The sequence below is a fragment of the Mobula hypostoma genome, chromosome 30 (assembly GCF_963921235.1).
Source record: "Mobula hypostoma chromosome 30, sMobHyp1.1, whole genome shotgun sequence".
NCBI lineage: Eukaryota > Metazoa > Chordata > Chondrichthyes > Myliobatiformes > Myliobatidae > Mobula > Mobula hypostoma.
In genome coordinates this window covers 5,034,327-5,056,962 of record NC_086126.1, presented here as the reverse complement: position 1 = coordinate 5,056,962, position 22,636 = coordinate 5,034,327, and the positions used below count along the sequence as shown (strand labels likewise).

Below are 22,636 nucleotides of genomic sequence, written 5' to 3'. Positions count from 1 at the left end.
AGACTTCAGCTCCGGATTTTCCCTTGGAGTTCACTCCCGAAGCCTTCCCCATGAGTTTGTATAGCTGCGAGGCAGCGGAGGCTTGAAGTCAGAGTTTTCCTCCTTCCAGATGAGTTGGCAACCACAGCTGACGAGCCCCATCTGCCCGAATTAACTGGTTTTAAGGCACCAGTAACCCGCTTTTGCCCCTTCTCCTGTCAGTAGAAACGGTTCCACCAGGCTTAGTAGCTAAGCCACACGTGAAGGTCAGGAGCTGGACTTGGTTGTCAGAGGCTATTTGAGATGCACACCTTTGGGAGCATTTAATAGTAGTGGAAGCTTATTCCTACTACTCCTCCTACCCCTCCCTGCTCCCGCCAGCAATAACAACCTTAAGGAACTGCATATGGCACACTTGTCTTAAATAGTCAAGGGGTTGAGTTCAAGAGTTGGGAAGTTACGTTGCTACTTTACAAACCTCTAATTAGGCTGCATCTGGAGTATTGCATTCTTTTCTGGTCACCCCATTACAGGAAGGGCCTTGAGGCTTAGGAGAGGGTGCAGAGGAGGTACCCCAGGGTGCTGACTGGATCAGTGGGCGTGAGCTGTAAGGAGAGATTGGGCGATCTTGGGGCTTGTCTTGTCTGGAGCGGCAGGGGCTGAGGGGAGGCTGGCAGAGATTTGTGAGATGGAGCAGACGTTGAGTTTCTTTTTCCCAGGGTTGAAATGTCCACTGCCGGGTTGGGTAAACTCAAAGGAGACAGGTGTAAGAGTGGTGGGTGACTGGAATGAGCGGCCGATTGTGGTGGTGGAGGCAGATACAAGAGAGATGGCTAAGATGTTTACAGGCACACGAATGTACAGAGGATGGAGGGAATGAATATTGTGTTGGCAAAGCAGATTAGTTTAGTGGGGCATTTTCATGGTGGCATAGTGCTTAGCGTAGTGCTTTAAAAGTTTTAAGTAAATTGATTATCAAAGTACATATATGTTCATCGTATACAACCCTAAGATTCATTTTCTTGTGGGTGTACAATCAATGAGTCTTTATAATAATAACCATCACAGAATCAATGAAAGAATCTCAACTACGCTGTTCAACCGTAGTGCAGAAGACAATAAACTCTGCAAATTCAAAAAGAAGAGATTAAAAAAAATAAATAAACAATAAATATCAAGAACATGAGATGAAGAGTCCTTGAGTCCATAGGTTGTGGGAACAGTTCAGTGATGGGGCGAGTGAAGTTGAGTGCAGTTATCTCCTCTGGTTCAAGAGCCTGATGGCTGAGGGGTGATAACTGTTCCTGAACCTGGTGGTGTGAGTCCTGAGGCTCCTGTGCCCCCTTCCTGATGGCAGCAGCGAGAAGAGAGCATGGTCTGGGTGGTGGCAGTCCCTGATGATGGATGCTGCTTTCCTGCGACAGCGTTCCATGTAGATATACTCAGTGGTTGGGCAGTGGGGGGGCTTTACCCGTGATGGACTGGGTGATATCCACTACTTTTGGTAGGATGTTTCATTTAAGGGTATTGGTGTTTCCATCCCAGGCTGTGTGGCAGCCAGTCAATATACTCTCCACGACACATCTAGAGAAGTTTGTCAAACTTTTAGATGTCATGTCAATTCTCTGCAAACTCCTGAGGAAGAAGAGGTGTTGACATGTTTTCTTCTTGAGTATAAGAGCAAAGAGGTCCTTCTGCAGCTGTACAGGGCCCTGGTGAGACCACACCTGGAGTATTGTGTGCAGTTTTGGTCTCCAAATTTGAGGAAGGACATTCTTGCTATTGAGGGAGTGCAGCGTAGGTTCACAAGGTTAATTTCTGGACTGTCATATGTCGAAAGATTGGAGCGACTGGGCTTGTATACTCTGGAATTTAGAAGGCTAAGAGGGGATCTTATTGAAACATATAAGATTATTAAGGGATTGGACACGCTGGAGGCAGGAAGCATGTTCCCGCTGATGGGTGGGTCCAGAACCAGAGCCCACAGTTTAAGAATAAGGGGTAGGCCATTTAGAACGGAGTTAAGGAAAAAATTTTTCACCCAGAGAGTGGTAGATATATGGAATGCTCTGCCCCAGAAGGCTGTGGAGGCCAAGTCTCTGGATGCTTTCAAGAAAGAGATGGATAGAGCTCTTAAAGATAGCGGAATCAAAGGTTATGGGGATAAAGCAGGAACTGGATACTGATAGTGGATGATCAGCCATGATCACAGTGAATGGTGGTGCTGGCTCGAAGGGCCGAATGGCCTACTCCTGCCCCTATTGTCTATTGTCTTCTGTCTTCATAATTGCACTTGGATGCTGGGCCCGGGACAGGTCCTCTGAAATGATAGTAGCCAGGAATTTTAATTTTTACAAAGTCGGAGATTGTGATTAAAGTTCAGTTCCCTCCAGTGTTTGTAAAGGGTTTGTACGTTCTCCTGGTGACCGTGTGGGATTCCTCTGGGCGCTTTCATTTCCCGCCACGTTCCAAAGACGTACGGGTTCGGGATCGTGAGTAGTGGGCGCGTTACGTTGGTGCCAGAAGTGTGGCGGTACTTGCAGACTGACCCCAGGACAATCCACAGACTCTGTTGGTCCTTGATGCAAGTGATGCATTTCACTGTACATTTTGCTGTACGTGTGACATATAAAGCTAATATCCCTTCTTTAGTTCAGCACAAAGGGGCCTGTTAACATAAAAACATTAGAAACAGAAGCAGGAGTAACCATCTGGCCTGTCGAGCTTGCTCCGCCATTTAATAGATCATGTCTGACCTGACTCATCTCCACCCACCTGCCTTTTCCCCATTACTTACTTACTTACTTTATTGTCGCCAAACAATTGATACTAGAGCGTACAATCATCACAGCAATATTTGATTCTGCACTTCGTGCTCCCTGGAGTACAAATTGATAGTAAATAGTAAAAATTTGAATTATAAATCATAAATAGAAAATAGAAAAATGGAAAGTAAGGTAGTGCAAAAATCCGAGAGGCAGGTCCGGATATTTGGAGGGTACGGACCAGATCCGGGTCAGGATCCGTTCAGCAGTCTTATCACAGTTGGAAAGAAGCTGTTCCCAGATCTGGCCGTACGAGCCTTTAAGCTCCCGAGCCTTCTCCCGGAGGGAAGAGGGACGAAAAGTGTGTTGGCTGGGTGGGTCGTGTCCTTGATTATCCTGGCAGCACTGTTCCGACAGCGTGCGGTGTAACGTGAGTCCTAGGACGGGAGATTGGTTTGTGTGATGTGCTGGGCTGTGTTCACGATCTTCTGCAGCTTCTTCCGGTCTTGGAAAGGACTACTTAACCCTTAATTCCCCTACTCCTGTTCCTGTGCTGCACTGGTCTTTGATTAAAGGAGACACCAGAACCTAAAAAGAAATGTAAAAAGAAAAGAAGGAAAGTTAGACATTTGACGAGGAAGACTTGTGGCTCTCTGTCACATCTATGCTCAAATCTATGAGGGATAATTTAAACGAATACACTGGAATCCCATGGATCTTTTGAAGACAGCACGTGTTCTAAAGAATTAGCGATCGAGGAGATAATGTTGTATGCTTAGGTATGTCAGAATCAGGTTTATTAGCACTGACATATCTATTCTGTAAAGTGCAGGACAGCTCCTCCTGGTCCAACAAGCCACATCACCCAGCAACCCGCCTGTCTATCCCTGGCCTAATCACAGGGCAATTCGCAATGACCAATTAACCTACTAACTGCTACGTCTCTGGACTGTGGGAGGAAACCCCTGCACTCACCGGGAGAATGTGCAAACTTCTTACAGATGACGTCAGAATTGAACTCTGATCTCTGACTGTAACAGCCCCGCATTAACAGTTCTGCCACTGTGGCATGAAATTTCTTGTTTCAGGCAGCAGTACAGTGCAATACATTTTAAAAAAACTATAAGTTGCGGAAGAAATCTAAATAAGAAATGCAAAAAGAGAGCAAAAATATAATCGGAATTTGATCTTGCGATCACAGTGCCGGATTCAATCTTGTAATCGGAGTGCCTGATCGCTGATGACGAATCGGACAGCTGGACAGGTAGAGTGAGGTTAAAGGGCGGTCAGCAATCGCGGCTGGAATTTATTTATTCATTTAGCGAAACAGTGCGGAGTAGGGCCTACCAGCCCTTCGAGTTGCACAGCCACAGTAACCTTTGACAGCCCCGAGTTACCCCAGTCTAACTGTGGGACAATTTATAATGACCAGCTAACCTACCCGGTACATCTTTGGACTGTGGGAGGAAACTGGTGCAGGAAGTACGGAGACTCCTTACAGAACGGTGCCGGAATTGACCGCTACGCTACCCTGGCGCCCACCAATCAGGTGAGTCCATCGACTCCGTCAACCGGGACGTCGATTGGCTGAGACTGAACGTCCAGGGAGCATTGGCGCACAGTTAGTGAGGATTTGTATGGAGCAATTTAAGTGATCTAATTAGCTTAAGCAATTTATAATAGCATTAAATGCATTGGTAGTATTTGTAGAAATTGTAACCTGCGATCTGTATAAACTACTTATAGTTTGCCAAGTCTGACTCTAAAAGACTCAGGCGCCTCAGGACCCACATCACCAGGAATCAGGAACGGTTACTATCTCTCAACCATCAGGCCTTGTATCAGCGGGGATAATGGTGGGTAAAACCCTCCCTGTTATTGAGCACATCTACATGAAGCATTGACACGGGAAAGCAGCATCCATCATCGGGAACCCCCCCCCACCTCCCATGCTCTGTTCTCGCTGCCACCACTAGGGAGAAGGTACAGGAGCCTCAGGACTCGCACCATCAGGTTCAGGGACAGTTACTACCCCTGAACCATCAGGGTCTTGAACCAGAGGGGATAACTTCACTCACCTGAACATTGAAACGTTCCCACTACATGTGGAATCACTTTCAGAGACTTTCCATCTCATGTTCTTGATAATTATTGCTTATTTACTTATTTATTGTATTTTTATAGTGCGTTGCCTTTTGCACATTGGTTGTTTGTCAGTCCTGGTGGGTACGGTCTTTCATTGATTTGTAGACCCGATGTAGATTGGGAGACTGCTTCGCCAGGCAGAAAAAGTGGCATCTCCCAATGGCCACCCGATTTAATTCCACTTTCCATTTCCATTCCAACTATGGCCTCTCTACTGTTGCGATGAGGGTTGGAGGATCAACACCTTATTTTCCATCTGGGTAGCCTCCAACCAGACGGAGAAAATCAATTTCTCAAACCTCCGGTAATGTCCTCCCTTCCCCCCCCCCCCCGCCCCATCATTCCTCATCTCCTTTTCCTTCTCTCACTCTATCTTCTTACCTGCCCATCAGATTCTCCCTTCTCCAGCCCTGTATCTCTCCTACCAATCAACTTCCCAGCTCTTTACTTCACCCCTTTCCCCCCCACCCCCTCCCGGTTTCACCTATCACCTTGTGGTTCTTCCTCCCTCCCCTCCCCTCACCTTCTTACTCTGGCTCCTCATCTTTTTTCCTCCGGTCCCGATGAAGGGTCTCGGCCCCAAATGTCGACTCTTTTCCACAGAGGCTGCCTGGTCTGCTGAGTTCCTCCGGCATTTTGTGTGTGCTGTTTCATTGATTCCATTGCGTTTCTTTGTATTTACTGTGAGTGCCTGCAAGAAGAGTCAAGTTTATTGTCATTTAACTATACAGATGTATACCGTCAAACGAGACAATGTTGGACCAGGGTGTAAAGCACAGTATTACACATAGCACCCACAGTCTGAGTCTGAGGCCTCCGTCGGTCAGAGTGGACCATGGATATTCTGCCCTAGCTGTCTAGGCATGCAATCCAGGGCAGTACGATATGGAGAGCAAGCTGTTTCCCATGTAGCTGGCTGCCCCTCTTCTTTTTTTTTCTTTTTTTTAATTTTATTTTTATTTGGATAAGGAATTCACAAGTATCATGTACTTTTTCCACACTTATAACCTTTTCCATTTTTTTATAAGTATAAAACTATAATTGTTTATACATTCTTAAGTATACATTGAGATGATATAAAAGGAAATTAGATATTTAAATAGATAATTATGTACAGTGGTAATTCTAATCTATTAGGCTAAGTAATGGTATTAGTTGTTAAGAAACATAGTAACAATATTTTCCATATATCTCTTCTGGACCATTTCTTTCTGGTCCAAAATGTTGTATGTAAGCCTATGTAACAACCGTTGTAGGTGTTTATATCCTAACTTGTTCATGCTTGCTCCTGCCCCCAGACATAATTATCCAATCCCTATGTACTTACTTAATTTTATCATTTTTTATCCCTTTCCCAAATCTTTTCCTTTACTTGTATTAATTCTCTATTTTCCAAAAGAAAACAAAAACAGTAAACATTTGGACTAGGGGTGCAAATATTACTGTGTTGATGAGAAGAGCAGTAAAAATCATTAGGAGAGTCATCTAAAGTCTGCTCGCTTTGGGGTTATATATTCAATCCATTTATTCCAGATTTGATAAAATGTTTCTTTTTGAATTCTCAGGGAGTAAGTCAACTTTTCCATTTTAAATATTTCCAAGATAATTTCGTGCCAATCTTCTAATGTAGGTGGTATTGGATTTAGCCACGTTCTAGTGATTGATTTCTTACTTGCCACTAAGAGGGCCTGCAGCAGCTTTATATCTTCCTTCTGTTCAAGAAACAATACATGCCCCAAATAGAGCGTCTCAAAGTTCAGAGGTATCTGGGACCTAAGTACCTTAACTAATGTTCTATGAATACCTTCCCAATATATACTTAATTTAGGGCAATCCCAGAAAATATGTGGCTGCCCCTCTTCACGCATCTGATGGAACGTCAAGAGACCAATACAGTTCGGCACCAGCAACGTCGCAGCAGTCGCCAGTCAGCATTGAACTCAACATAGGACTGTCTTAGGGACTCCAGCTCCAGATTTTCCCCCTTGGGTTTACTCCCAAAGCCTTTCCCCATGTGTGGGTATAGCTACAAGGCAGCGGAGGTTTGAGATCAGAGTTTTCCTTCTCCTAGATGAGCTGCCAACCATGGCTGACGAGCCCCGTCTGCCCGAAGCGACTGGTTTTAAGGCACCAGTAACCCGCCTTTGCCCCTTCTCCTGTCAGTGGAAACAGTTCCACCGGGCTTAGTAGTTAAGCCACTGGTGAAGGCCAGGAGCTGGGCTTGGTTGTCAGAGGCAATTTGAGACGTACGGCATAGGGAGCATTGAATAAGTAGCGGGAGCTTGTCCCCATTACCACCCCCAGCTGTAACAACCTTACAGAACCAAAATACTGTGAGGTACAGAACAGATTAACCAGTGACACTTTGAACGCGAAGTGGCAGGGAGTGCAGAATCCTAATGGCCTGAGGGAAGAAATTTACTTTCAACTTTGAACTTTGGGTGAAAAAATTCATTTGGTGTGTTGCTCAAGAATCCCAGCATCTGCAGAGTTTATGATTTCCCACTCCCCCTTTGCCCTGTAACAATTTCCCTTCAAACCCCCCACAGTTACCCAGAGCACAGTGAACTCCGCCTCGCCACCTCAAGGTAGACCGAGTATCTAAGCTAAGTGTGCTGGCGTTGGAGATCCAGAGGAGGTTGAGAAGAATGATCTCATGAATCAAAGGGTTACTGTGTGAGGAGCGATTGGTGGCTCTGGGCCTGTACTTGATGGAGTTCAGCAGAATGAGCGGGGAGCTCATTGAAACTTGTCAAATATTCAAAGGCCTTGATAGAGTGGACGTGGAGAGGATGTTTTCTATAGTTGGGGGAGTCTAGGACCAGAGGACACAGATAGAGTGGATGTGGAGAGGATGTTTCCTATAGTGGGGGAGTCTAGGACCAGAGGACACAGATAGAGTGGATGTGGAGAGGATGTTTCCTATAGTGGGGGAGTCTAGGACCAGAGGACACAGATAGAGTGGACGTGGAGAGGATGTTTCCTATAGTGGGGGAGTCTAGGACCAGAGGACACAGATAGAGTGGATGTGGAGAGGATGTTTCCTACAGTGGGGGAGACTAGGACCAGAGGACACAGATAGAGTGGATGTGGAGAGGATGTTTCCTATAGTGGGGGAGTCTAAGACCAGAGGACACAGATAGAGTGGATGTGGAGAGGATGTTTCCTACCGTGGGGGAGTCTAGGACCAGAGGACACAGATAGAGTGGATGTGGAGAGGATGTTTCCTACCGTGGGGGAGTCTAGGACCAGAGGACACAGATAGAGTGGATGTGGAGAGGATGTTTCCTATAGTGGGGGGAGTCTAGGACCAGAGGACACAGATAGAGTGGATGTGGAGAGGATGTTTCCTACAGTGGGGGAGACTAGGACCAGAGGGCACAGACTCAGAATAGAAAGATATCCTTTCAGAACAGAGATGAGGAGGAATTTCTTTAGCCAGCGGGTGGGGAATCTGTGGAATTTGTTCCCACAGACATCTGTAGAGGCCAGTCATTGTGTATAATTAAAGCGGAGTTTGATAGGTTCCTAATTAGCCAGGGGCATCAAAGGTTACGGGGGAGAAGGCAGGAGAATGGGGTTGAGAGGGATAGTGAGTCAGTCATGATGGAGAGGTGGAGCAGACTCGATGAACCAGATGGCCTAATATTGCTCCTAAACGGTATCTTATGGTATTAGCGTGGTTGTGTAGTGGTTAGCACAACACTTTACAATACCAGCAACCTGGACTCAATTCCCGCTGCTGTCTGCGAGGAGTTTGTACGTTCTCCCCGTGACCACATGGGTTTCCTCCGGGTGCTCTGGTTTCCTCCCACAGTCCAGAGAGGAGGTACCGGTGAGTAGCTTAATTGGTCACTGTAAATCCTCCAGAGACTCGGCTCAGATTAAATTGGGAGGTTGCTGTCTGGCGTGGCTCGAAGGGCCAGAAGGGGTTAATTCGTGCTGAATCTCAGTAAAAAATAAAATAAACGTGGATCTCCGTTCGCGTGTTGTTTGAGCGCTCTGCGACGGCGAGTCTGAGCTGGGTTACGCCTGACTTGCGATTGTTCCTTTCCTTCCAGCAGAATGGTTCCGCCAGGAGGCCGGTTTCCGTGGGGGCGGGGAGGAAGAGGAAGGCCAACTGCCTGGGCACTGACGAGGTAGAGTTATCCGTTTGCCGTCTCCTCCCTCATCGCTCGTGGGGGGGTGGGGAGGGAGCGGTGGCCCAGAGTCCCACTCCCGGGGCAAGCTGGTCCCACGGTACTGCGGGAGGGGCGGCGGGGAGGGAATATTGTACTGTGGCTGGGGAGGGGGGGTGCCACGTTGTGGGACAGGCAATGGGGGTGTGGGGGAGAGTGCCACGCTGTGGAAGGGGCAGTCAGGAGGGAGTGTTATACTGTGGCTGGGAAATGAGTGCATACTTTGGGAGGGGCAGTGAGGAGGGAGCACCGCACTAGAGGAGGGGTGGTGAGGAGGGAACACCGCGCCACTCGAGGGGATGCGAGGAGGGAGCCATTGGAGGGCTGGTGAGGATAGTGTGTTGTAGGGGGGATCTGATTGAAATGTATAAAATCCTAAAGGGATTGGACAGGCTAGATGCAGGAAGATTGTTCCCGATGTTGGGGAAGTCCAGAACAAGGGGTCACAGTTTGAGGGTAAAGGGGAAGCCTTTTAGGACCGAGATGAGGAAAAACTTCTTCACACAGAGAGTGGTGAATCTGTGGAATTCTCTGCCACAGGAAACAGTTGAGGCCAGTTCATTGGCTATATTTAAGAGGGAGTTAGATATGGCCCTTGTGGCTAAAGGGATCAGGGGGTATGGAGAGAAGGCAGGTACAGGGTTCTGAGTTGGATGATCAGCCATGATCATACTGAATGGCGGTGCAGGCTCGAAGGGCCGAATGGCCTTCTCCTGCACCTATTTTCTCTGTTTCTATGTACTGTGGGTGGGGAAATGAGGAGGGGGTGTTGACTGTGGGAAGATCAGCGAGAAGAGGGCGCTGCGATACAGGAGCGGTGGCGAGGAGGGAGTGCCGTGCAGAGATGTGATGAGGATAGAGCCCTCATCTGTGCACTGTGGGAGGAGTGGTGAAGAAAGAGGTCCGCGGCGCGGGAGGATGGACGAGGAGGTAATGCCCTGGGAGGGCTGGAGATGAGAGGGGCCGAGGGGAGGCTGCTCCAGTCTGCGGGAAATACAGTGAAATGTGTCATTTGCGTCAACGACCAACACAGTCCAAGGATGTGCTGGGGACAGCCTGCAAGTGTCACCTTGCTTCTGGCGCCAACAGGCTGGTCTCCATGATGTGCTGAGCTGCATCTCTGTGGTTTCTTGTGGTCACGGGCAGTTGCCGTAACAAGCCATGAATTGGCAGGGGGTTATTAGTGGATCCAGGCACAGACCACCTCAGGCCTGCCTGTTTCACTCCCCTGCCACGGGCTTTGGCTTCTGTCCCCCTTCCACCGTCTTGTGATGTCACAGTGACGCCACAACGTGTCTGGTGACATCACGGAGCGTTTAACTGCCTCCCGCCCTCCAACTGTCCACACAGAACTAAAACCAGCGTGGACCGCCCCGCACCCCATTAACCCCTCCCGGAACAGCCAGGGAAAGCGTGGGCTCCTCTCCTCTCCTCCCCTCACGCCCTTCCTCCCTTCCGCAGGACTCCCAGGACAGCTCGGATGGGATCCCCTCGGCCCCGCGGATGACGGGAAGCCTGGTGTCGGACAGGAGCCACGATGACATCGTCACTCGGATGAAGAACATAGAGTGCATCGAGCTGGGCCGACACCGTCTCAAGCCGTGGTACTTCTCCCCGTACCCTCAGGAGCTGACCTCCCTCCCCGTCCTCTACCTCTGCGAGTTCTGTCTGAAGTACCTAAAGAGCCTCAAGTGTCTGCAGAGGCACCTGGTGAGTGGACGGGTGAAGCCCGGGGGTCTCTGATGGTTGCCCTAGTGAAGAGTCTTTGCCTGAATCTATTCCCTTCCGTAGATGCTGCTTGATCTGCTGAGTTCCTCCGGCATTTTGTGCATGTTCCCCGAGCTCGCTCAACCTATCCCTATGAGCCATGCTCTGTGATCCAGGCAGTATCCTGGTCAAACTCTTCTGCACCCTCTCCAAAGCTTCCACATCCTTCCTATAATGGAGGCATGGAACCAGAACTGAACACGATACTTCAATTGTTGTCTAACCAGAATCTTATAGAGCTGCAACGTTACCTCGCGACTCTCGAACTCGTTGCTCCTACCCCCAACTGATTAGTGAAGTCAGCACACCATATGCCTTCTCAACCACCCTATCAACAGCCTGCAATCTCCACAAATTTGTTCTCTCTAAATTTTGTATAGACTGTTGCCTGGTCTATAATATTAATGTAGGAAGGAAATGGAAGTTGCCTTTTAAACTCAAGAGAGAGTTGATGTTTCTGTAGCAGGCAATTTCTTTTTTACAAGGCCGAGTTGCTAGCTCGATGCTCAACCCAGCACGGATGGAAAGTGTGCCTGGGGAGCGGGCTGGGTTCGAACTCGGGAGCCTTCGCTCCGAAGTCCGGTGCTGATGCCACTACGCTACCGGCCGGCCATATTAATGTAGTCATACCTTTCTCATTCCTCAGTTCCACCCATAACACCTCACTAGATGAGTTCTCCAGCCTGTCCTGACACAGCACTACCGTGACTTTTTCCCTGACTAGTAATGCCACCCCTCCCGCACCGTCGCGTCTGAAACAACGGGAACCCCGGAATATTGATCTGCCAGTCCTGGTCCTCCTGCAACCAAGTCTCACAAATGGTTACAACATCATAATTCCAGTTGTTGATCCATGCCCTGAGCTCATCTGCCTTTCCAGTGATACTTCGTGTATTGAGATATTCGCAGCTCAGAACATTAGTCGCACCTTTTGATTCCTGACTTTGTCTCAGGAATTAACAACATGTGTCTCCACAACCTCTCCACTATCTGTTTTGGTACCCATCGCCCTGCAACTGTAGTTTAAACCGATCCCCCCCCCCCCACCCTGGTACAGTACTAGTAAATCTTCCTGCTACGATATTAGTCCCCCTCCAGTTTACATGCAAACCATCTCTTCTGTACAGGTCCCACCTCCCCTGGAACCCAGTGATCCAAAAATCTGAAGTTCTCCCTCCTACACTAACTCCAACAGCCACGTGTTAAACTGTACAATCTTCCTATTTCTGGCCTCACTAAAATGTGGCACGGGTAGCACTTCTGCGATCACAACCCTGGCAGTCCTGTTCTTTAACTTAGTACCTAACTTCCTGAACTCACTTTCCAGAACCTCGTCCCTCTTCCTACCTGTGTCATTGGTACCTATATGGACCACGACCTCTGGTCTCTCACCCTCCCACTTAAGAATGTTGAAGTCTCTATCCGAGATGTCTGGGACCCTGGCACGAATCAATCCGGGAATCTCGTTCTCATCCATGGGATCTCCTTTCTGTTCCCTTAACTAATGAATCCCCTATCACCATAGCTCACCTCTTCTGCCCCCCTCCTTTCTGAATCACAGAGACTCAGTGCTGGAGACCTGATCACTGAGACCTTCCTCTACTAGGTCATCCCCTAGCCAACAGTATCTGAAGTGATGTATCTGTTGTTGAGGGGGATAGCCACAGGGTCACTCTGCACTGGCTCCTTAACCCCTTCCCCTTCCTGACTGTCACCCAGTTTCCTGTGTTCTGCACCTTGGGTGTATCTACCTCCCTATATGTCCTATCTGTCGCCCTCTCTGCCTCTCGAATGATCTGGAGTTCATCCAGTTCCAGCTCCAGCTCCTTAACGTGGAGTGTTAGAAGCTGCAGCTGGATGCATTTACCTGCCTTCCCATATCCCACAAGAGGAGCATTTACCTGCCTGGCAACTCTACGGTTCCAACTGTGCATTTATAAATAAGGAAACAATAAATAAACTGGGGAAAAAAATCCACCTACACCTTTTCACCTTCTCTCACTCAAGCCTCTCCTTGCTGAAGCCTTGAAGAGCTACAGCCTGAAATCCCCACTCTAACACTGCCCACTCCAACGAAGGCCGCCTCGTTTGCCTGTGCCTTGCTAATGGATCCAGATCTCTACACTGTGATCCTTTTACAGATGGTTTATTGGAGTTGATTGTCACTGGTATGGATGTACAGGTGTATTGGTGTTCATACAGATGAGTTCATTACACGGTGTATTGAGGTAGAACGAGGCAAAACAGTAACAGAATGCGAAATAAAGTGTAACAGTTGCAGATAAAGTGCAGTGCAGGCAGACAATAAGGTGCAAGGTTATAATGAGGTAAATTGTGAGGTCAAGGGTCTTAATGTACTAGGGAACTCTTATATCAGCAAGGTACGATACTGTGCAAAAGACTTAGGCACATAAAAATACCAGAAAGTTTGTCAACCCTGTAGAATTTTCTCTACTTCTGCATAAATATGACCTAAAAATGTGATCAGATCTTCACGTTAGTCCTAAAACTAGATAAAGAGAACCCAATTAAATAAATAACACAGAAAACATTATACTTGGTCATTAATTTATTGAGAAAAATGATCTAATATTACATGTATTTGTTGGAAAATAGTATGTGAACCTTTGCTTTCAGTAACTGCTGTGACCACCCCCCCCCCACCTTGTACACCTTGTACAGCATTAACTTCAACCAGATGTTTCTGGTAACTGTTGACCAGTCCTGCACATCAACTGGGAGGAATTTTAGGCCATTCCTCCTCACAAAACTGCTTCATCTCTGGACGTTGGTGGGTTTCCTTGCATGAACTGCTTGCTCCAGGTCCTTCCACGACGTTTCTATAGGATTAAGGTCAGGACTTTGACTTGGCCATTCCAAAACAAGAATTTTCTTCTCTTTAAACAATTCTGTTGTTGATTTACTCTTGTCTTTCGGATCATTGTCTTGTTGCATTATCCAACTTCTATTAAACTTCAGGTGATGGACTGCTACATTCTCCTGTGAAATGTCTTGGTACAATATTGAATTCGTTGTTCCCTCAATGATTGCAAGCTGCCCAGGCCCTGAGCCAGCAAAGCAGCCCCAAACCATGATGATCCTTCCGCCATGCTTCACAGCTGGGATGGCGTTTTGGAGCTGGTGTGCAGTGCCTTTTTTCCTCCAAACATAGCAGTCTGTATTTCTACCAAAAAGTTCAGCTTTTGTCACATATGTCCACAGAACATTGTCCCAGAAGCTTTGTGGAACATCCAGATGGTCTTCTGCAAACTTTAGTCGTGCAGCAATGTTTGTTTTTTGAAGAGCAGTGATTTCCTCCATGGTGTCCTTCCATGAACACCATTATCAGTTAGTGTTTTTCTGATAGTGGACACATGAACAGAGACTTTAGTAGCAAGTTCTAGAGATTTCTGCAGGTCTTTTGCTGTTACCCTTGGGTTCTTTTTCACCTCCTTCAGCATTGCACGTTGTGCCCTTGGTGTGATCTTTCCAGGACCCCACTCCTAGGGAGAGTAGCAACAGTACTGAATTTCTTCCATTTGTAGACAAGTTCTCTTACTGTGGACTGATGAACACGCAGGTCTTCAGAACTGCTTTTGTAGCCTTTTCCGGCTTCATGCATCTCTACAATTCTTCTTCTGAAAGTTGTTCTGATCAAGGCCTGGTGCACGTAAACAGACCTTTCTTGAGAAGAGCAGGCCCTGTCAGTAACATGACTTTGTGTGTCTTTTTGAAAGGGCAGGACATCTCTATGACCCACGCCTCCAATCTCATCCCATTGGTTCAACACCTCATCAATCTCATCAACACCTGCCTCCAAATAGCTTTTGTAGAAGGCAATACCCCAGAAGTTGAAATATTTTTTCCAACAAATACATCTAATATTGGATCATTTTTCTCAATAAATAAATAAATTAATAAATATAATGTTCTTTGTGTTATTTATTTAATTGGGTCCACTTTATCTATTTTAGGACTTGCGTGAAGATCTGATCACATTTTAGGTAAAAATAGAGAAAATTCTACAGGGTTCACAAACTTTCTAGCATACTGTATAGCTGGCGTGGCTAAGACTTTTGCACAGTACTGTAGTAATCTTATGTATTGTGCAGTACTGCTGCAAAAAAAACACAAATTTCATGACGTGTGAGTGGTGATAAACCTGATTCTGATATGGGTCTCTATTGTGGACTGAGAGTGGGAAGGGGGCAGTGAGAATCGTGTTTGGGAAAGGGAGCACGGAGAGGGAAATGGGGAAGGGAGAGGGGAGGGAATCAAACAGCCTTGCCTGGTGTGTCTGCATCCACGCCACTCTCCCCACTCCTTCTTTGCTACCTGTCCCACACCCCTTCCTGCCGCGGCGCCCCACCCTCGCCGTTCCCAACATCCTTTGCTCCCGCCAGATTTACAAACTCGCTCTCGGCTCCACATTGACAGATTCAGTACTGTGCACAAGTCAGAGGCAGCCGAGCTGTATGTATGTGCCTAAGACTTTTGCACAGGACTGTCGAAGCTCTCCTTAAACCTGATGGTATGTGCTTTCAGGGTTTTTTTTAGTCTTCTGCCTGATGGGAGGGGAGAAGAAGAGAGAATGTCTAGGATGGGGATTTGGGGAGGGGGGGGTCTTTGATTACGCTGGCTGCTTTACTGAGGCAGTGGGAAGTATAGACAGAGTCCATGGAGGGGAGACTAGTTTCTGTGATGTGCTGAGCAGTCATTGTATCGGCAGTGGGGACTACAAGAGTGAAACTCTGTGAAAGGAGTGGTTAGAATTGCTGGGTAAGGTGTTTCGTGCAGTTGGGAGATACTGACAGTCCACCGGAACTGTTCTTAAAGAGACAGGTGTCTTTGCTTACGCCAACACTACCCATCATTCTACTGTTGTCTCCCTTCAGACCAAATGCAATCTGCGTCATCCGCCAGGGAACGAAATCTACCGGAAGGGAACCATTTCCTTCTTCGAAATTGACGGCAGGAAAAACAAGGTAAAAACACGTGTCTGTTGCCCTGTCTCACCCTCACCGTGCTCACTGGGGGTTAATCGTTTAGGGAGATAAGTTGCTCTAGTAACACACACTAACTGCTGGAGGAACTCAGCGGCTTGGGCAGAGTCTGTGGAGGGAGATGGACAATTGGCGTTTCAGGTCAAGAAGATAAAGACTAGCATCGTTGGCCAGATGTACATCGTGAAATATGTCGTTTGTGTCAATGACCAGCGCCGTCCGGGGATGTGCTGTGGGGGCAGCCCACAAGTGTCGCCACGCTTCTGGCATCAACACGTCCACAACTTACTGCCTTTGGAATGTGGGAGGAAACCAGAGCACCTGGAGGAAACCCAGATGGCCACAGGGAGAAGGTACAAATTCTTTACAGACAGTGGTGGCAATTGAACCCTGATCGCCGGTCGCTGGCACGGTAAAGCGTTACACTAACCACCACGTTACGGTGCTGCCACCACCCCCTGACCCAGGTGCATAACATTGTAATAAATAGCAGCAACACACACATGACTGATGAAAAAAGATTACTGGAAGTGTGAAACTACTCCTGCTGTTCATAGGAATCTACGCTCTATCAGTTGCCTCCAGCACCTAATAAACTGGACACTGAGTGTCTGTTTGTGGTCTCCTGCTGCTGTAGCCCATCCAGTCCAAGATCTGACATTTTGTGCGTTCAGAGATGCTCTTCTGCACACCGCTGTTGTAACGTGTGGTTATTTGAGTTACTGTCATCTTCCTGTCAGCTTGAACCAGTCTGGCCAATCTCCTCTGACCTCTCTCATTAACACGGCGTTTTCACCCACAGAACTGCGGCTCTCTGGATGTTTTTTTTGTTTCTCTCACCATTTTCTGTAAACTCTAGAGACTGTTGAGTGGGAAAATCCCAGGAGACGAGCAGATTCTGAGGTACTCAAACCCGTCTGACATCAATGAGCATTCCACGGTCAAAGTCACTTAGATCATATTTCTTCCACATTCTGATGTTTGTTCTGAACAACAACTGGACCTCGTGACTGTGTCTGCATGCTTTTGTGCATTGAGTCACTGCCACGTGATTGGCTGATTGGTATTAACGAGCAGGTGTGCCTAATGTGTTTATGAATTTTAGATTCAGGTTTATTTATTGCATGTGCATCAAACGTACAGTGAACAAAACAACAGGAGAACAATCAACTCTGCTCTTAAACGCATCTCCTCCATTTCATGTACATCTGCTCTCACTCCATCCTCCCACCACCCCACTAGGAATAGGGTTCCCCTGGTCCTCACCTACCACCCCACCAGCCTCCGGGTCCAACATATTATTCTCCGTAACTTCCGCCACCTCCAACGGGATCCCACCACTAAGCACATCTTTCCCTCCCCCCCTCTCTCTGCATTCCGCAGTGATCGCTCCCTACACAACTCCCTTGTCCATTCGTCCCCCCCATCCCTCCCCACTGATCTCCCTCCTGGCACTTATCCGTGTAAGCGGAACAAGTGCTACACATGCCCTTACACTTCCTCCCTTACCACCATTCAGGGCCCCAAACAGTCCTTCCAGGTGAGGCATCACTTCACCTGTGAGTCGACTGGGGTGATATACTGCGTCCGGTGCTCCCGATGTGGCCTTTTATATATTGGTGAAACCCGACGCAGACTGGGAGACCGCTTTGCTGAATATCTACGCTCTGTCCGCCAGAGAAAGCAGGATCTCCCAGTGGCCACACATTTTAATTCCACATCCCATTCCCATTCTGACATGTCTATCCACGGCCTCCTCTACTGTAAAGATGAAGCCACACTCAGGTTGGAGGAACAACACCTTATATTCCGTCTGGGTAGCCTCCAACCTGATGGCATGAACATTGACTTCTCTAACTTCCGCTAGGCCCCACCTCCCCCTCGTACCCCAGCTGTTACTCATTTTTATGCACACATTCTTTCTCTCACTCTCCTTTTTCTCCCTCTGTCCCTCTGAATATACCTCTTGCCCATCCTCTGGGTCACCCCCCCCCGTCTTTCTCCCTAGGCCTCCTGTCCCATGATCCTCTCGTATCCCCTTTTGCCTATCACCTGTCCAGCTCTCGGCTCTATCCCTCCCCCTCCTGTCTTCTCCTATCATTTTGCATCTCCCCCTCCCCCTCCAGCTTTCAAATCCCTTACTCACTCTTCCTTCAGTTAGTCCTGACGAAGGGTCTCGGCCTGAAACGTCGACTGCGCCTCTTCCTATAGATGCTGCTTGGCCTGCTGCGTTCACCAGCAACTTTGATGTATGTTGTAACAGGAGAACAAGCTCTGACACACACAAAAACACACGCCCCAGCCTCAGGCTCTCTCTGGATTCCAGCCTCAGACTTGTGGATTCATAGACATTAGGCCTCGACTTCCCGAGTGGACTCGGGGTTCCGGAGTGGCCGTCGGACCTTAACTTTCCAAGCGGACCCATTGCTTAGGCCGTCGGGACTTGACTTCCCGAGTGGACTCGGCTCCGGCCTCACTTCCGGACTGCTGATCGACCTTTGGGCTCCAATCTTCGCTTTCAGCTGCTGCACTTGCTGATGATGACGAATGAAACCAGGCCTTGAACGCTGGACTCTCCGATGTCCAAGACCCCGAACGCTAGTCCTTGAACACTGGACTCTCCGATGACGAGGACCCCAAACACTAGTCCTTGAACGCTGGACTCCCAGATGTCCAAGACCCCGAACACTAGTCCTTGAACACTGGACTCTCCGATGACGAGGACCCTGAACGCTAGTCCTTGAACACTGGACTCTCCGATGACGAGGACCCCGAACGCTAGTCCTTGAACGCTGGACTCTCAGATGTCCAAGACCCCGAACACTAGTCCTTGAACACTGGACTCTCCGATGACCAGGACCCCGAACACTAGTCCTTGAACACTGGACTCTCCGATGACCAGGACCCCGAACGCTAGTCCTTGAACACTGGACTCTCCGATGACGAGGACCCTGAATGCTAGTCCTTGAACACTGGACTCTCCGATGACGAGGACCCCGAACGCTAGTCCTTGAACACTGGACTCTCCGATGTCCAAGACCCCGAACGCTAGTCCTTGAACACTGGACTCTCAGATATCCAAGACCCTGAACGCTAGTGCTTGAACACTGGACTCTCCGATGACCAGGACCCCAAATGTTAGTCCTCGAGCACTGGACTTTGCGATGATCAAGAACCTGAATGCTAGGCTTCGAATGCTGGACTCTCCGATGACCGAGACCCTGAACGTTAGGCCTCGAACTCGGGTCTCGCCAATTCACGTACCCACAATTTAATAATATTGTGTGAGGTTGTCAGTACGGAGGGGTGTGCATGGGTCGGGCGGGATTGAGGGGGCTTGTATCCCGAGGCCTGTTCTCCCACCTACTTGTTGTTTGTTTTCTCATTGCGGACAGAACTACTCCCAGAACCTGTGCCTGTTGGCCAAGTGCTTTCTGGACCACAAGACGCTGTACTACGACACCGACCCCTTCCTCTTCTACGTGATGACCGAGTACGACTGCAAAGGCTTCCACATTGTTGGCTACTTCTCAAAGGTAAAATATCGGCTTTGCTTATCGCAGGTGCAGCAAAATGCAATGTAATTGTGTCCGTCATCAACAGGGACCGAGGAAGTGCTGGGGGCAGCCCTCGAATATCGCCATATTTCCACGTATAACCATGATTCACTAACCCTAACCCGTACGTCTTTGGACTGTGGGAGGGAACCGGATCACCCGGAGGAAACCCACACAGTCGCAGGGAGAACGTACAAACTCATTACAGACAGCAGCAGGAATTAAACACTAATCACTGGGGCACTGGTCCACCTCCCTCCATAGACGCTGCTCGACCTGCTGAGTTTGTCCAGCGCTTTGGGATCAGGGCGAAGATGAGCTTTATTTGCCACGTGTACATTGAAACATACGGTGAAGTGCGCCATTTCCGTCGACGACCAACACAGCCTGAGGATTGCGCTGGGGCACCTGTAAGTGCGGCCACGCTTCCGTCACCAACGTAGCACGCCCACGACTCACTAACCCCTAACCCGTGCGTCTTTGGAACGTGGGAGAACGTACAAACTCCTTACAGACAGCGGCAGGAATTGAACCTGAATCGCCGCGCTGTGGAGCGTTGCGTTAACTGCTAGGGGGAGGTTGAACGGGCTGGGACTTTATTCACTAGAACGTTGGAGACAGAGGGGTGACCTTATAGAGGCACACAGAACCCTCGAGGGGCATAGATAGGGTAGAACAGGGGTCCCCAACCTTTTTTGCACCGTGGACCCGTTTAATATTGACAATATTCTTGCAGACCGGCCGACCGGGGGTGGGGGGGTGTTCAGGTAGGGTTAAACTCACCTCAGCATGTCTTTTACAGTTAGTGTTGCCAACTTTCCCACTCCCAAATAAGGGACAAAAGTAGCAGTCAAATCCCGGGACACTTTACCCCAGGAAAGACTACAATGACCATGAAGCCTTGCATGCGTGACGTGTACATGTGCGTACGTGCTGATTTTTTTTTTCCCCCACAAATCGCTTTTGCCTTCATCTTCCGGACTATATTGTACATACATTATTCTACTTTATATAGGCTGTGTATTTATCATATCATTCCTGCTTTTACTATATGTTAGTGTTATTTATTTTCGGTTTTATGTGTTATTTGGTATGATTTGTTAAGTTATTTTTTGGGTCTGGGAACGCTCAAAAAATTTTCCCATATAAATTAATGGTAATTGCTTCTTCGCTTCACGCCATTTCGGCACGAACGGTTTCACAGGAACACTCTACCTTAGCGGGGGAAATACGGGACAAGGGCAGTCCCGTATGGGACAAACCAATTTAGCCCAATATACGGGATGTCCTGGCAAATACGGGACAGTTGGCAACACCGTGTTCAAGTTCAACAGTGCGTGACAGGGAATGAGGAAAGGTGCAGCTGACTCATATCGTTTCCTCGCGGCCCGGTAGCACACACTTTGCGGCCCGGTGGTTGGGGACCGCTGGGGTAGAATGCACACAGTCTTTTCCCCTGGAAATTTATTAACCTTAGACACAAGAGATTCTGCAGATGCCGGAATCTAACCCTACCTACCCTGACTGTAACTGTACGTCTTTGGAATGTGGAAGGCAGCCGGAGGAGTCCGACATTCCCTTCTGTGATTCGGTGACAGCGAGTCCCAAATTCTCCCCATCTTCCACATATTCCCTCTGAATTCCCAGTTGAATTCATTTCCATGGTGGCTAGTGCATCATTAGGTCAAACTAACTATTGGCTTCATTGGGGAAAGGCTTGCTTTAACCACCCAGCCAGGACATGTACGGTTCCTTCCTTCTGTACAGTCACCCTTGCTCCTGGTAATATTGTTGGCATATCCACACAGCTGACCCCTTCACACTAGAGGTCCTCTATATCACCAACCCTCCACTTCTCAGCCTTCCCAGATAGAATTTTTGGGTTCAGTCTTATTGCTTTTCCGACTGGTCTGGTCCGGCATTCCGAATGCACAGGGACGTAAGAAGCTGCAGAGAGTATTGGACTCTGCCCCGTACATCGCAGGCACACCCCTACCCACCATTGTACAGGAGGCACTGCCCCAAGTCACAAGCGATTCGGAGATGCTGGGCATCCTTCGGGCTGAGACCCTGATGAAATTTCGGTCCTGATGTAGGGTCTCAGCCCGAAACGTCAACCGTTTAAACCCCTTCATAGATGCAGAACAGATACTTCCCTTCAACCATTCAGATCTTGAACCACCTGGTACAACCCTCATCACTACAGTTTAGTAACACTGTGACCACTTCGCACAAAAGTGGATTTTTTTTTTCTTATACTAATTGGGGTTTCTTGTAAAAATCGTTAACAATTTACGTTTGGGTTGAGTTCTCCGATTGTGGCAATTTTCTTGCAAATGTTTCATCACTGTACGAGGAGACGTCATCAGTGCGCTGTCGATTGTGGTGTGTCCTCCAACTGCTTGGCTTTTCCATACTTATCAATCAGCTGGTTGGTTGTGTGGTGAACTCTTGTTCGTTGTGCTCTGGAAATTTGCCTACATTGGCTCATAAATAGGACCCAGGTCTTCATGTCTGTTTCTATGAAACAGACCACGCTTCTATGAATTTTCCTGCATGCCGCAGGTTTGCGCCATGACTTCCACTTGAGGCCCAGTCAAGTTCGTGCCCCCCTCGACCTTCATGGGTAGAAACGTGGTTTTCCGAATACAATTCTGTAAACGGACACACAGGCCTCGATCTTATTTATGAGCCGGTGCGGGCAAAGTCCCTGACCGCAACGCAAGGAGCCGATCAGCGACAAGACCTCCTCCCCATATCGCAGCTGAGTTTCTGTAATGACGGCCAACCAGCTGATTGATAAGTATAGAAAGGCCAAGCATTCAGAGGACACACCACAATCAACAGCGCACCGTTGATGCCTCCTGGCGTGGTGATGAAACGTTTGCAATAAAATTGCCTGGCTCAGAGAACAACTCAACCCCCCAGACGACACATTTTCCGAATTGTTTCCAACAGTTTAGGTTCAATGTATATTTTTGTGGTGGATGCTATGTACCTGTGAAGTTTCTACAAGGATGTTCATCCTTGCACTTGTGCACACGTGGACTTGGCATTTGACGATAAACTAGGAACTAAACCAACCTGTGACCATCGCATCCGCCGACAAGCACCATTACAAAAACACGAGATTCTGCAGATGCCGGAAATCCAGAGCAACTCGCACACAAAATGGTGGAGGAACTGGATGCTGGAGGGCAGGCAGTGTCTATGGAGGGGGACAAATAGTTGACGTTTCGGGC

The 22,636-nt window shown here is 48.3% G+C and overlaps 1 protein-coding gene across 3 annotated transcripts in view; it reads left to right on the top strand.

Moving 5' to 3' along the window:
* The window catches only part of LOC134339812 (histone acetyltransferase KAT5), a 57,576-nt gene that overhangs the window by 23,206 nt on the left and 11,734 nt on the right, over positions 1–22,636 (top strand). For 2 of the 3 annotated variants that reach the window (XM_063036631.1, XM_063036628.1), the window contains exons 6-9: positions 8,951–9,028; positions 10,529–10,777; positions 15,730–15,819; positions 19,233–19,373. In XM_063036631.1, coding sequence (XP_062892701.1) covers positions 8,951–9,028; positions 10,529–10,777; positions 15,730–15,819; positions 19,233–19,373 — 558 coding nt within the window. The remainder of the gene's footprint in view (positions 1–8,950; positions 9,029–10,528; positions 10,778–15,729; positions 15,820–19,232; positions 19,374–22,636) is intronic. The other variant, XM_063036629.1, reaches the window with a different exon arrangement.